Raw genomic sequence first — 14,253 nt, 5'->3', positions numbered from 1 at the left:
TGATCCCTAAGAAAGTTGAGAGAGTTGTGTTCTGGGGTGCCAATTCCCCTTGCTTCCCTGGTTAGGGTAAGTGTGCAAGTGAGGCGCTATGGCTGGTCATACTCAGGTTCATGGATACTGAGTTGATAAGGTGAGTCAATCCCTACATGCCGATGTTCTATGGTCCGAAGAATAGTTCTGTTCCTGAGCAAAATCCTTGCAACAGTGGTCCCTGCTTGACCAGGACTCACACCCCAGTCAACCAACAACCAAAAGAAGAAAAAAGTTACTAGATGCTCCAGAGGAAAGAATGGGGGCAAATTGTGTGGAGTAGAAGGACATCACTTTGGACCAGGATGGAGGATTTCATAAAATTGGCCTCCCTGCCTTGCTATAAAATCTTGAGTGGTTTCCGTCTTCCATTCTCCAGCAGGCGCCCACCTTGCCGATCCGAACCCACCCTTGAACTCTAAGGAAGCATCTTGATGAAAGGGGAGAATCTACTGCTCAAGTGTGTAGTCACAAGGGTGCCAAAAACGGAAATAAATATAAATGATGCTACTGAACATAAGTCCCATTTCCCAACAACGGGTGAGGATTAAAACTAATTCTGGATCTCTGTCTCTTGACTTAGTATGCCATTAAATACAAAAAAACAACAACAAGGCAACTGTCCATAAACTATCTGATGAAGCCGTGCACGATTGGGTGCTCTAGAATAAAAGGTGGCTCGTGTCTGTAGATTTATATGACACGTTTTCATTCTCCAGTCAGAATGTGCCACAGTAAATAACCTGTGTTTGTTTTTGGTTCAGCTGCAACATTTTCAGTCTTTTCATTCAGGCTGGCTTCAGCTAGGGAACATTGCATGCTGGCTGCTGACGAATTACGGTTTGGACACCCAGTCTCAGTTTAACCCTGAAAAATGCCAAGCATGGGGTAGTTACACATCAAAGTGCTAGCAGAAGAAATTGTAGAGGTTTAACAGCAGATGCCACAACTGATTGCTCACCGAAAGACATCTTGCCTCACATCATGCATGTAGTGAGGTCCAGCGGAAACGTACAAAAGGAGAGGAGGAGATGCTTATTTTTTTCTGTTGTCAAAGTCAATTAAAAGGGTAATTACGGAAGATTCCATCTGTAAGGAAATGACTCCTAATTGAAACGTCAATGTAGTACTGTCGAGACTAATGAGCAGACCCTTTGATCTGGTGCGTTCCTGCATCTAGAAGTCTTGAAAGGTGGAACCCTGGCGCAATTATGTCAGCCGGAAGAGTGAGTGCAGTGTAGGCGTCTTTAATCAGGAGTCATTCTTACGGATCACAGACCACTTTTTTTCTCAAATCTAAATTCTGCAGCAGAGTAGATACTTTATACCCTAAGTGCCAAACTGGCCATATTACAGATAGCGCTCCAGGGCTGCAACGGGTGTTTGCATCCGTGTTTTGCGGCTCTTTGGTATTTTAGAAGGGGTGACAGATGCTTGTGCTGCCCCTTTCATAATTTGGATTTCGCTGGTGCACATTTTGCGCCATGAACGATTTCCCTTTGTAAGCGACGAAACACGTGTTGGCTGTCTGAAGCAAGACCAAAAGAATAAAGAAAATAAGAATTAAAATAACTTGTGTATAATTTGTGCTTACATCGTGCATTTAACACATTGTTGATACACCTATGACGTGTGCTGAGGATTTCTTTGTATGGTCATGAAGAAATCCAGTTCCATTGCACCCAGGCTGTGTTACACCAGCCGGCACCATGGCGAGGAAGTCATCATGAGGCACACTTATTTGTACCACAGAAAGGTGGCACACTGTCAGTATTCCCCATTAGGGTGCTATGAGAGAATGGGCCCAGGGATACACAACCTACCTGCCAGGTATTCCCCAGTAGGAGAGTGGATTGAAACACTGCACTTGCCTGGTGGGGATCCCTGCTCCCCCTCCAATATGAGGCCTGTTGGCCTCCACAGAAAGACAGGACTGTGGTTGCTCTGTCTTTTACTAATGCACGCTTCTCAGTGCAAAAGCGCACCTGCTCTGTTGACAGTACATTTTTGTGTGTAATCTGGCGCAGTGCCTCAGTCTGCAGAGAGGGCACCTAGTTAGAAGTGCACCACAGTGCAAAAAAAGACAGTGCAGCCAATATGTAATTCTGGCCCAGGTACAACTTAGACTCAATAAAGAACGTTGGCTATTTACAGAGAAGTGCATAAACGACAGCCAAGCAATATCTCAGCAATGAACTTGGGGATAGCAAATTGTAAATACATTTTGGTTTTAGCTTATCCAATAGGTTGTTGCTGGGCAAAGACTCAGTTATTCTATGAAAGGGATAGCAACCACAAGGGTTCAATTTGCAGATACTCTTTACACGTGTTATGCGGAGCAACAAAGAAAATAAATGTGCACACCTTCAAGAAAATCAGCTACTTGTACAGAAGTGCATAATCAGATGCAAAAGTCCCCCAAGTCCATCAGGAACATACTGAAGTCCCTGGTGCCATAATGCAGAGAGCCTCTCCATGTTTTAAAAAAAAAAAATGCATGTGAATTTATAAAAAAAACTCCAGTGATGAGAAATGTGATTCTGGATGTTAAGTACCCATATGCAAAAAGATTCACAAACAGCCTAAAAAGTCTGTTGACAATGATTGACTTCAGAACAAAAAGCTTGAAAGGATATAGATAAGTGACGTGAATATAGGTACAAGTTATGTGCGAATGTACTGCCAGCAGTACAAAAAGTAAAAAGAAATACAGGCGTGGGAATTCTCATCCTGATGATGGGAAATAATCAAAAAAGTATTTCACTCTAAGACAAATCTACATCTGCTGGAGAGCTACATTATGAGGTAACTAAATAAGGAATCCCTTGTGTTATATTGATGAGTAACCTTTGTTTTTCTCAACATAACTCCATTCTCTATCACAATGCTTTTTCTTTCTTTTCTCTCTATCCTACTGTTATCCCTGGCATCCATGGCGTGGTTTCCCCTGACTTTTTGCTGTCTGACCTCCTGTTTTGCTGACTTCATTTTTGCTGGCTTTAGGATTCTGGGCACTTTACCAATGCTATACATATGCCCTGTACTTTAAACATGGTAACATTGGCTTATCCACAATTGGCATATTTAATTTACTTATAAGTACCTAGTTAAGTGCACTACATGTACCCAGGGCCTGTAAACTAAATGCTGCCAGTGGGCCTGCAGCACTGATTGTGACACCCACTCAGTAGCCCTTTAAACATTGCTTAGGCAGGTCTGCCATTGCATGGCCCGTTTTTGCAGTATTTAACTGCCATTTCGACCTGGCAAGTTAACCCACTTGCCGGGCCCAAACCTTCCTTTTTATTACATGCAAGTCACCCCTAAAGTAAGCCCTAGGTAGTCCCATGGGAAGGGTGCAGTGTATTTAAAAAGTAGGACATGTACTTTTAAGTTGTACATGTTCTGGTAATGAAATACTCTTAAATTCGTTATACGTGACTGCAAGACCTATCTTTCCCATTTAATAACATTGGGATTGCCTTAAATAGCTATTAAGTTTAATTTCCAATGGGAGCAGATCGAAATTTGGAGTTTGGTGTCTCAGTTTAACCATTCTGTGCCTCTGGTTGTCTCTGAATACACGTCTGGGTTGAGTGGCAGCAGGCCTCTTGTGCATTCCCTCTAGACAGTCACACAAAGGGAGAAGGTGTGTGACATTTTCATCCTGATGGCCCATCAAAGGGCCGATGGGCCTTCCTGAGGTAGAGTGGGAGGGAGGAGCTGACACTTGCATCTGAGTAGTGCTGTGCTTGTCCCCACACAAAGAGCTGCATACCCCCTTGTACTGTGTTTGGGGCCAGGGCAGGAAAAGCATGGACCTTGTGGTCTTAGAAGATCTCTTTGATGTCTCCCCCAATTCAAAGGCACATTTGGGTATAAGTACTGGACCTCTGACACCACCAAATGAGAACTGCACTGGAACCAAGGAAATTCTGCCTGGAAGAAGAGCTGTTGTGCTGTAGCGGGGACTGCCACTTTGCAAAACCAAAGCGACAAAAATCTAATTAGTAGGACTCGAGATTTGAATTTTTAAAGATTAAATCTAGAAAAAAGTGCTTAGAAGGATCCTTAGACACCATCTGCAAGGCTCGGCGACGACACAGTGGCCCAACTGCTTGGATCGGAAATGACGGATGGAATCTTCAACGTTGGTGCTTTGCTCCATACAAGGTACTTTTTCAGCGGGCCCTGTGTGGATTCTGTAGCCGGCCTGCCCTCCATCGCAGTCACCCTATACTTTGGATTTACACCGGCCCCTCGTGAACGGGGGTAACCTTTTGACTGCTAGTGACTTCTACGCACTTTTTTCTAGATTTAATCTTTAAAAAGTCATATCTCTAGTCCTACTAGTTCGATTTTTGTCACTTTGGGCTTGTTTTAATCCGATAAACAGTCTCTATTTTGCTACACTGGTGTGGAGTCTTTTTGTGGTGTTTTCATCGTGTTGCAGTAATTAAAGTGTGCACAAATACGTTACACATTGGAGACAATTGTTTTGTTTTGTTATCATCTCTCCATGGTGGAGCATGTGTTGTCTGGCTCTCACCTCCATGTGCAACTTCCCATACCATGCTTTCTGTGTTGCTCACCCTCCCCTTAGCTAGTCGATTGCGTTCCCTGCCCAGTATTTTATCTTTTTGCTTTTTTGTAATTTTTAATCTCCCCTGGCTTCTCTCTTGCTCCAAAGCCCTCAGCCCTCTGGCTCTTACGTACCATTGGCTTTCACTCACCACCCACTCTTCTGTACCTCCCCACTCCTACTTGCCTTGTTCTTGTAAGAAATATAGATTTTTAAAAACTTTTTGGGCAAGACCACCACGGCTACCGGGCAGCTTCTGTAGCTCGGTTTCCTCCACGTTGGAACTCGAAATTAAATGTTTACAAAAATAAAGGCTTCATGATGCATACGTATGCATGTGTAGTAACCCATCGGCAAACAAGCACTTTTTTTTTCTTTTTGCTCAAAACAGAACAGCATCACCCAAAAACATTAGCACAGCCAAAAGCTTGGGTAATGCCATTAAAATGTGTGAATGCATTCTACTCATAACTTGGACTCATTTATTTTGGATTATAAATATACACTTCTGATAGAGTCTTCTAGCCACAGAGTCCTCACCTTTTGAATATCTCCTAGGCCTCAGACTGGAGCCGGACATTTTTCACCGGAAGGTGAAGCCGTGTGGCTCTGCACCGACACTGATCCGCTATGAAAATTATGTGCAGAGCCAATATAGGCACCACTCCTGCATACTGACATCAGTTCCTTTCTTTCAGCACCTCATGATGCAGATGCGGAACTCTCTCTGATCTTTCAGTGACATTTTATTTTTTCCAAATTTCCAAAAGTATGCAAGGCATGTCTTCTCCTAAAATGAAAGGTTTTATCCCCTGTAGGAACTGTTGCAATCACATGTCTGTGACAGATCCCCATCATGTGTGCCTGTCGTGTCTGGGGTCGGGCCACAACTCCAAGACCTTCAGTGACTTGTGTTGATGAGCCCGAAGGCCATCTGGGACCACGAGGTGAAACTCGCCAAGCATAAAAAAAGACTCCTTGCTAAGACCGCTCTAAGGTGCGGTCCAAGTCCAAGGTTTGGTCCCGGTCCCATTTCCGCTACAGGAGTCACCAAAGCAGCTCACACGGCTGGACTTCATTGCGATCCAAGTCGTCCAGTAAGTTAAAAAATAAATATGAGAAATCAAAGTAGAGTAGGCGGGGCAGGGGGCTGGCACCATGGATCTAGATCTCGCTCCCGGAGTCGACTGACTACAGAGCTGCCTCCGCAGCTCGTCCCGGCACAACCCGAGTTTCCTGGGACGTCTACCACTCTACAACAGATCAAAGAGTTTGTGCAGCCATGTTGCCAACTCCCTTTCGTGCGCCTTCAAGCCCCAGGCAGCTGAAAGGCTCTCCACCTGGAATAACGCTGGTGGATTCATCCTCTGCACCAGCTGGACCCTCCAAGTCCGATACAATGTCTCTGGCCCAAGTTCGAACACATCTCTTGCGCAAGTAAGACTAATTTCAAAAAATTCCCAACAACTTCCCCAGACAGAGAGTCAAAACAGGTTAAAACCTTTTGAAAATGAGTATTTTCATCCACTAGCCCCCTGCTGAGCTCTATTTCCAAGCCTTTTTGGACTCTGTGTCTCAAGTACTCCCAGGTGTCTCCAAACATCTCTGACCTATCCTTGCCCAGACTATTCAGGACAGTCGAGATGATTAATGATTCATTTTGGCTTTGACACCATCAGTTTCATCGAGCAGGCCACTGACACCAGTGTTTCCATTTGCTACCAGGCCTGGCTATGATACACTGTTTTTTCAGGCAATGTACAGTTGTACCTCATGGCATGCCGTTCGATGGGACACACCTGTTACTGGACTCTGCTCTCGAGCAGTTCAAAGAGAACAGAGCCACAGCATTCTCCCTGGGCTTATCTGCTCAACCTTGTCAGCTGCATCAGCCTTACTGTTCCTTTCGTGGCTTCAGCAGAGGTGCAACATACCATCAGTTGATTCACCCCCCCCCCCCCCCCCCTGCAGTCCCACAAGCAAAACTCCTTTAGTGTGCCCTTAGTGGAGCACAGCCATCCGGTGGGAGGCAGGATCCAATAACTCTTGCAGGCCATAACATCAGACAGGTGGGTCCTGCAAATTGTTTGGAAGGGCTGTGCCCTCTCCTTCCTTTCTACACTACTGCACTTTCCACCATCTCCCGAGCAAATAATGGAGGACTATCTTTCTATTTTGCAACAGGAAGGGTAAGCCTTATTGACCAAAATGGCTATTGAAAGCATATGTGCACCACGACTAGGACGTGGTTGCTATTCCCGCTACTTTGTGGTGCCTAAGAAGGACGGCGGCCTCTGGCCTATTCTAGACCTACACCCTCTCAATACATTTCTCTGGAAGGAAAAATTCAAGATGCTCACACTGGCCCTGGACTACTCTGCGGTAAACTGTGGCGACTGGATTATAGTGTTGGACTTGCAGGATGTCTCTTTTCATATACCCATCCTACCGGCCCAACGGCGTTACCTGCAGTTCGCGGTGGGACAGGTACATTTTCAGTTTGCTGTGCTCCTTTTTGGACTCCCCAGTGCCCCTCAGGTGTTCACAAAAGTAATGCTGGTGGTGGAAGCACATCTTTGGAGCTCGGGGGTGCCAGTCTTCCCCTACCTTGAAGACTATCTGTTGAAAGCAGGCTCGTCCCTGGCAGTCGTCAACCACTTTCAGACTATGGCGAACCTCCTGTCATCCTTGGGTGTTCACTATCAATGTGCAGAAGTCACACCTGAATCCTTTTCAGATGCTCCTCTTCATCAGAACCATTCTGGTCACATTTTGGTTTTGTGCCTTTCCCTTGGGAAAGAGAGTTCACTGCTTTCAGTCTTGGTCCTGGATTTCAGTGGATTAACTGGATTTCAGGGAGGTCAACTCTGAGGCTGCTGGGATTGATGGCCTCCTGAATCCTGCTGGTCGATCACTCCAGGTGGCATATGTGGGCTCTGCAGTGGGATCTAAAGCCTCAGTAGGCCCAACATCAGAGGGACCTTTCTGACCTTGTCAGATTTTAAAGGGGACTGCAAAAGATCTACATTGGTGTTTGCTGGACTGCAATTGGGTCAGCTGCAGACCCGTATTCCTTCTCCAACCAGAGCTCATTGTGATGACCGATGCATCACTTCTAGGTAGGGGTGGCCATCAGAGAGAGTTGAAGGTTAGAGGTCTCTGGTCTCAGCCAGAGTCCTAGCTCTATTTCAACCTTTCAGCAATTCTTCCATCCATCAATGGGAAACTAGTACAGATGCTCACAGACAACACCACCTCCATGTGGTACTGCAACAAACGGTGGGTTGGGGCCACCAGCTCTCTGCCAGGATGTCTTGTGCTTATGGAAATTCTGGCCAACCAAGTTATCTTCCTTGTGGCGATTCACCTAGCAGGATCATTGACTGCCAGGTTGGATGAGCTCAGCCGTTGGGGCCTAGTGGCTCATAAGTGGCAACTACACCCGGAGGTGGTACAAGGTCTCATGCGCAAGTGAGGGGAACCTTGGCTCGATCTGTTTGCCACTGCCAAGATTGCGCTATATTAGCACTCCTGCACATTGGATTTTCCAAGGGGTGTCTCTCGCTTGGAGATACGGAGACCTGCAACTTGGGACTCCTGCTATTCCTTCTCATCGGTACCACTGCTTCCCTGAGAAGATGAGGACTGACCGGGCCCAAATCATCCTAGTGGCCCTGATTAGGCACGGAGAGTATGTTATCCAGAACTCCTGGGCTAGTGCATCTGTCTTCTGATTAGGCTGGCCCTTCGAGAGGACCTGCTTTTGCAGCAGCAGGTCAGGGTTCTGCACTCAACCCTTCGGAATTCCCACCTTCACACATGAGATTGGGGTTTGTCAGCTGAACACCTTTGACCTTCCTCCAGAAGTGGTTGATGTTATTTTGGCAGCCAGGAGACTCTTGGCTGCAACTGTCCTTTGGATACGTTTCTAGCTTTGTGCACTAGTTGGTAGGTTGACCCCCTTCAGGCCAAGTTAGCTGGCATTTTATTGTTTGTTTTGTCTCTAACTCTGGGTACCGTTAAGGGGTTTCTTTCAGCTCTTTCGCCATTTTTGCGATTGCTGAATTAGCATTCTTTGTTCAAGTCTCTTGTTGTTGTGTGATTTTTTTAAAGGGTTACAACATTTTCTTCCTCCTTCTCCTTTCATTATGCCACAGGAAACCTTAGTTTGATCCTCACCTTTCCAATGTGCACTCTGTTTGTGCCACTTCACAGCAGCTCCTCACCCTTAGAGTTTCTCATCGCCATAACATTGGCACGGCATGTAGGTGAGCTTCAAGCTCTCTGTGTCCACCTGCCTGCTTTGCACACAAGCTGGTTCTGCTGATTCTAGCTTTATTTATAAAAACATCCCCCTACTGGCATTCTATGCTCCACCTCACCGCTCTTACAAGGATGATAGACTTCATCGCTTGGACCCCAGGAGAGCATCGAGTTTCTACATTGATTGTACTAAAGACCATAGGGTAGATGATCAGTTTTTCTTGGGTTTCATGGGAGCAAAAAAAGGCAGAGCTGTGCAGAAGGGAGCCATAACCAGCTGGATCATGCTCTGCATTAAGACCTGTTATGCATTGGCAAAAAAGCATACTCTGTAAAGATTACATGCTCACTCTGCAGGGGCTAAAGCTGCTACCACTGTGCTGGCATGCAGAGCCTCTGTCCTAGACATTTGCCAGGTGGCTATGTGGGCGCCCCTCCTTATGTTGATGAAGCACTGTTGTCTGGACAGGCAGGTCTGTGGAGAGGGGCATTTTGCCCACTCAGTTCTACATGACTTTCTAGTCTGAGTACATTCATAGCCCACCTCCAATTAGGTACTGCTTTGTTAACTATTCAAAGGTGGTAAATCTGAGCTAGAAGTCTCTATCAGAAGAATAAGTTACTTATCTTCAGGAATGTTCTTTCCGATAGAGACTCTAGCCGCAGATTCCTCACTTACCCTCCCATCTTCCCTGTTCTGTGGCTGGACGGTATCAATTAATAAGATCCCAAATCTTGGAGTCTGCACACTGGTCACACCAATTTGGTTTGGTGTTCTTCGTCTGGGGGTGTGTACAGACTCGAAAGCAATTGATGTCAGTACGCAGGAGGAAGTGGTGCCTATATACGCTCTGCACGTCAATTCCAGAGCGGAACAGTATCGATGTGGAGCCACATGGCACCACCTACCGGCATGCACAGTTATTGTTGAAAACGTTCTGGACCAGACTGACACCTGGGGATATTTAGAAGGTGTGGAATCTGTAGCTAGAAAGAGTCTCTACCAGAAAGAGTGTTACAGAGAGTAACTTGGTCGTCTAGTGCCTTAACATGGTTTATATGCCCACAACTTTGAAACTTGTATGGGTGGTTTTTACACACTACTGTGCTTCCTGATAGAACACTAGAATATGCTTTTTTGTGATTGTGCTTTTACATCTCTTACCAGGTCCCACTGTTACACCATCTTTTTGCTATGCATATATGTTAGCAGTCTCGCCCATGTGCTTTGTCCAGTTCTAGACAGATCATATTGTATCACTCAGGTTTTTTGCCCCTATACTCATTCCTTAGATTTGTGCAGAAAGGCAAGAAGACAGCTTCCACTGCTCTGTCCCACCTGCATCTGTAACCCATCCGTTTACTGGTAAACTGGCGCGATCAACAGCCCACTCCGCTGTCCGCAGCACTCGCACAACATCTGGCCACCAACACATTATTTCTCAAAAAAATGTCTTTTTTTAACATTCTGCATGTTGAACCTACTCTCATATCCATCACAACCAAAAATATTTGAATTTAATTTCCGTGTTAGCTATCCATGCAAAGTAGAAGAATTCCTGAAACAACGCTCGAAATATCTGCTGCATCTGTCGAAACTGGTTTCAAGCTTGCTTCTTATTCACACAGCACAACCATTGTGGAAAGGTAACTGCATATTTGTTTGTTTTTCTAGATCGCTTATGGCCGGAGAGTGACTATTAAAAGCACACCATCTGAAATCACCGGTGGACCTCTGGCAGACACACCACTCGCTCTCAAGAGAGTTCCTATTCGAGGAGGAGCGCTTCAAAATGTTAAAGGCATTAAAATTTCAAATCATACTAAAGTAGATCAAGTTTCTGTAAAATAAATGAAGTTTATTTGTAAATAGCCGTATAATTAATTGATGACTAGAGGTGGATACAATTGAGATATGTGATTCTACACGTCTGTATTTTTATATAATTCCAACGTATTAGGATTTGTTGGAAATGTTCTCTCTTGGGAAACTTGCCAACACATGCAACAGTAACCCCTAACCACACCAACCCCGTTAACTTTTGAAGTTGGAAATTTTGACATTTTGCTGCAGAAATTCAGATATTTATAAAAATGCTGCATGTCAAGCTAAGATTCCTTTAATAAGATGTACCTCTTACTTCAGTTAAGAATTTCAATATACCTTTTTCTACTGAGTAAATAATTCAAAATGAGTTTCAAATAGAAATATTCTTTGTTTTGCTTACACAGGGAATGGATGGCATTATCAATATTCCAGGCATGGTGCATTGCCTTCTCCAAATTCCATGCTCGCAGTTTCTGTAGACTTCTTAAATTATGAAAACGTTAAACTTTAAACAAAAAAAACACATTGTGAGGGGAAGCAACTGTCTATTTAGTTTCGAACACAAACTAGTACATCTGAGGGGGGGGAGGGGGGGTCCACGAAAAATGATTGAGATGTGCACTCTGCATAGATCTGTTTGGAAGATCACTGCCGATCTCAATGTAATCATTACACGTTGGTTACCCAATCCTCCCTTTCGGGACCTTAACCTGTCTTTAGATATAAATGAACTGGTTTGATTAAATATTCAGTTGGAATCACCAAGTGTAAAATAGATGTTTGGAATTTGGGGGGAGGGCCGAGGATGTGGCAAGAGGAAGTCATAGCTGGCGCTTAGATTGGAGTTGCATTTAAAATGAAATTTTAAGACAGACACCTTCCAGATTCCTACTGCCTCTCCCTGAATGCTACAAAAAGCCTCTGAACTGCATTCGATAGTCCGAGGGCAGTTTTGCAAATGCACAAGTGAGCAGACACACCTAAAGTAACACAAAGATGCATTTCTCATAAATTTCCTAAAGTTTTTACATGGTCACCCTCTCTCCACCCTATAATTTATCCCGCTTGGCACACATATTCCACACATGCCATATTTGTATCAGTTCAGCTAAGGGGCATCTTAAGAAGTCTGTAAGGCCTAACTGCTTTATAAATATATTACTAGCATCGATCATACATATCCTCACTTCGACGGGAACTATTGTATCCATGGCCAACAGAACGTTGAAACTTTTATGCAAGAATAGCCTAAACCCGAAACCAGAACACAGAGTTGAGAAAGATTGTATATTTACTTCTTCGTTACAAAGGGATGTAATTTATCTACAGATTAAAAATGAAAAATCTTTTTTTATTTTTTAAATGAAATATGTGAACTATGATGAATGGAAAATCTTGTTTTTAAATTTTTTAAATGAAAAAATGCAAACTATGATGAATATACAACAGAGCTGTAAGTATCTACAAATAGCAATCACCTAATCCATTTAGAGTAATTTACAAAGAGTATTGTGAGTGCTTTGTAAAAGCATTGGTGCACAATGTGCAGCCATGACTTTGTATTGTAGAACTTCCTCCTATATTTTTTGTATATACCGGTAACTATTTGAATCACCTATTATACGTTTGCAGAAATAAACATTTGAATTTACTATGAGTGTACCGACATTTTTCATTTATAATTATGCACTAAATAAGCAAACCAGTAAGTGATTCATGAGACATTTGTTTATAAAGAAATTAAGTCTGTGGGCCATTTTCTTACCCTATTTGGATTCCAGGGACCTTTATGGCTCTAGCACTTCAGGAACCTACATTGAGACACTGGTGGGAAGGTAAGTCTCACTGGCTAGTATTCATGCTTAAATTGCATAGCAGCCTTTAATAGGTGAGGAGTAAACATTTGAACAATTAAAATGTCAATATTTTTATGTTTCAGAAATGTAAAAAGAGATTGAGATTACTATCTGGTATAGATTAGGTTGCGGGTGAATAGGGCAGACAGCACATTATGTATGGGGAAATTTTTCCAAATTAGATAAATCTCCAGTAATCAATAACACACTTAGTCTCATATTTTACAATGTTAGCTCAATGGTTTATTTAGGTAACTTTTTTTATGGAAGATTCTGCCAGCCAACATGTGTTTCGCCCCTTATGGAGGGCACAGGCGTGGGACTCTTTCAAGGCTGTGTGATTATTTGTAGCAACAAACGATTCATTTGAACAATCAGCAAGTAAATCAGGGATACAGAAAATTGGAAAAATAAAAACAGTAATTGAAAGAAGAGACATTAGAACAAGAAAACGTAATGAACAAACAAATTAGTGAAATCTCCCAAAATATTTTGTGATCAATTTTTAAAATCTAAGTGTCGTTCACTCTCTGCAGTGTACACTGCAAAACTGTGCTCAATGTCCATTGTGTATAAAAGGTGGATCCAATTTAAAGATGAAAAGCTATCTAGAAGTGACTTTGTGCCTATGTTAGATGAGAATATGTTGTTTTAGATTCAGAAGTTTCATGGGTGGGGACTTTGAGAAATAGGATTCCAAGATAATCAGGGGCAATTTCCCTAGTGAGAGAATGCTCTAGAGAGTTTGTTTTAGGTATACATAATTTGCAGAATATTACCTAGAGATTATGTGATTGAGTCTCCAAATATTGATAGTTACAGTTATAGCTGATATAGCATAAATGTATTAAGCCTGAGGTTCTATGAGTCAAGAAGAAGCACATGATAGTGTAAAAAAACAGTCCATAGTACAGCGGAGAAAGAGGAAGGGCCAGGGACTACTTGCCTACCTGGTGCACCAGTCTTATCGGTCAAAGTAGAAGCTCGTAAATTGGAACTCAAAACATCCTGTGAGGTTCCTAGTGTGGAGGTGTTGGCTTGGTTCTATGTTTGCATCGCTATTGGACAAGTAATGGGAAAAAAAGAGAAATAATCAAGTGCAAACAATCCAAAAAAGGGTGTCATTAGTATTCAGAGGGCAAGGTCAGACATAACCAAGAACTTTTTCCCTTAGTGGTACATAGAGCCAGGTAATCTGGTGATAAATGTAGATCAATTATGGCTCAATGTCGGTCTTGTTGATAACAGTAATAAAAGTAAGTTGGTGCTTAGAACAAATTGGGCCTACCTCAAGTGTGTGTGTGGGCTGGGAGATGACGGAAAAGGAGAGGGTAATGATGATAAAACATGAGAGCAAGCATAAACTGTGCAAACAATAATTAGTGTTTAAATGGACAGTATAGCCATGAGTGGCACTACCCCGAGGGCTGGAGCAGTTTCTAATTATGCTTACCTCTTGTAGAGGATCGGGTCCAAGTAAAGTGTTGTCAAATAGGAAGATTAAGCCTGTTGAGTGAAAACAGGAAAGTGAGAAGTGGGCAGTCCATTCATCATTGACACCACACGAATACCAGTAACAGGTCAACCTGAGAGCTTACCTCGTGTTATAATCAGAGTAAGTATTATCGCTGCGGTCAAGTTCTGGTGTAATCATCTGTCGTGTATCGCAGTCTCTACAGTCGGATTTAAGTAGA

The 14,253-nt window shown here is 43.4% G+C and overlaps 1 protein-coding gene across 1 annotated transcript in view; it reads left to right on the top strand.

Annotated features, from left to right (window-relative positions):
- Positions 1-11,224, top strand: part of CFAP69 (cilia and flagella associated protein 69) — a 630,939-nt gene extending 619,715 nt beyond the window's left edge. The window contains exon 23 of the mRNA XM_085631353.1: positions 10,551-11,224. Coding sequence (XP_085487479.1) covers positions 10,551-10,727 — 177 coding nt within the window. The 3' untranslated portion in view covers positions 10,728-11,224. The remainder of the gene's footprint in view (positions 1-10,550) is intronic.
- Positions 11,225-14,253: the final 3,029 nt, after the last annotated feature.

This window comes from Triturus cristatus, chromosome 10 (genome assembly GCF_964204655.1).
Source record: "Triturus cristatus chromosome 10, aTriCri1.1, whole genome shotgun sequence".
Taxonomy (NCBI): domain Eukaryota; kingdom Metazoa; phylum Chordata; class Amphibia; order Caudata; family Salamandridae; genus Triturus; species Triturus cristatus.
The sequence above is the reverse complement of the archived record's forward strand: the minus strand, read 5'-3'. Positions and strand labels throughout refer to the sequence as shown.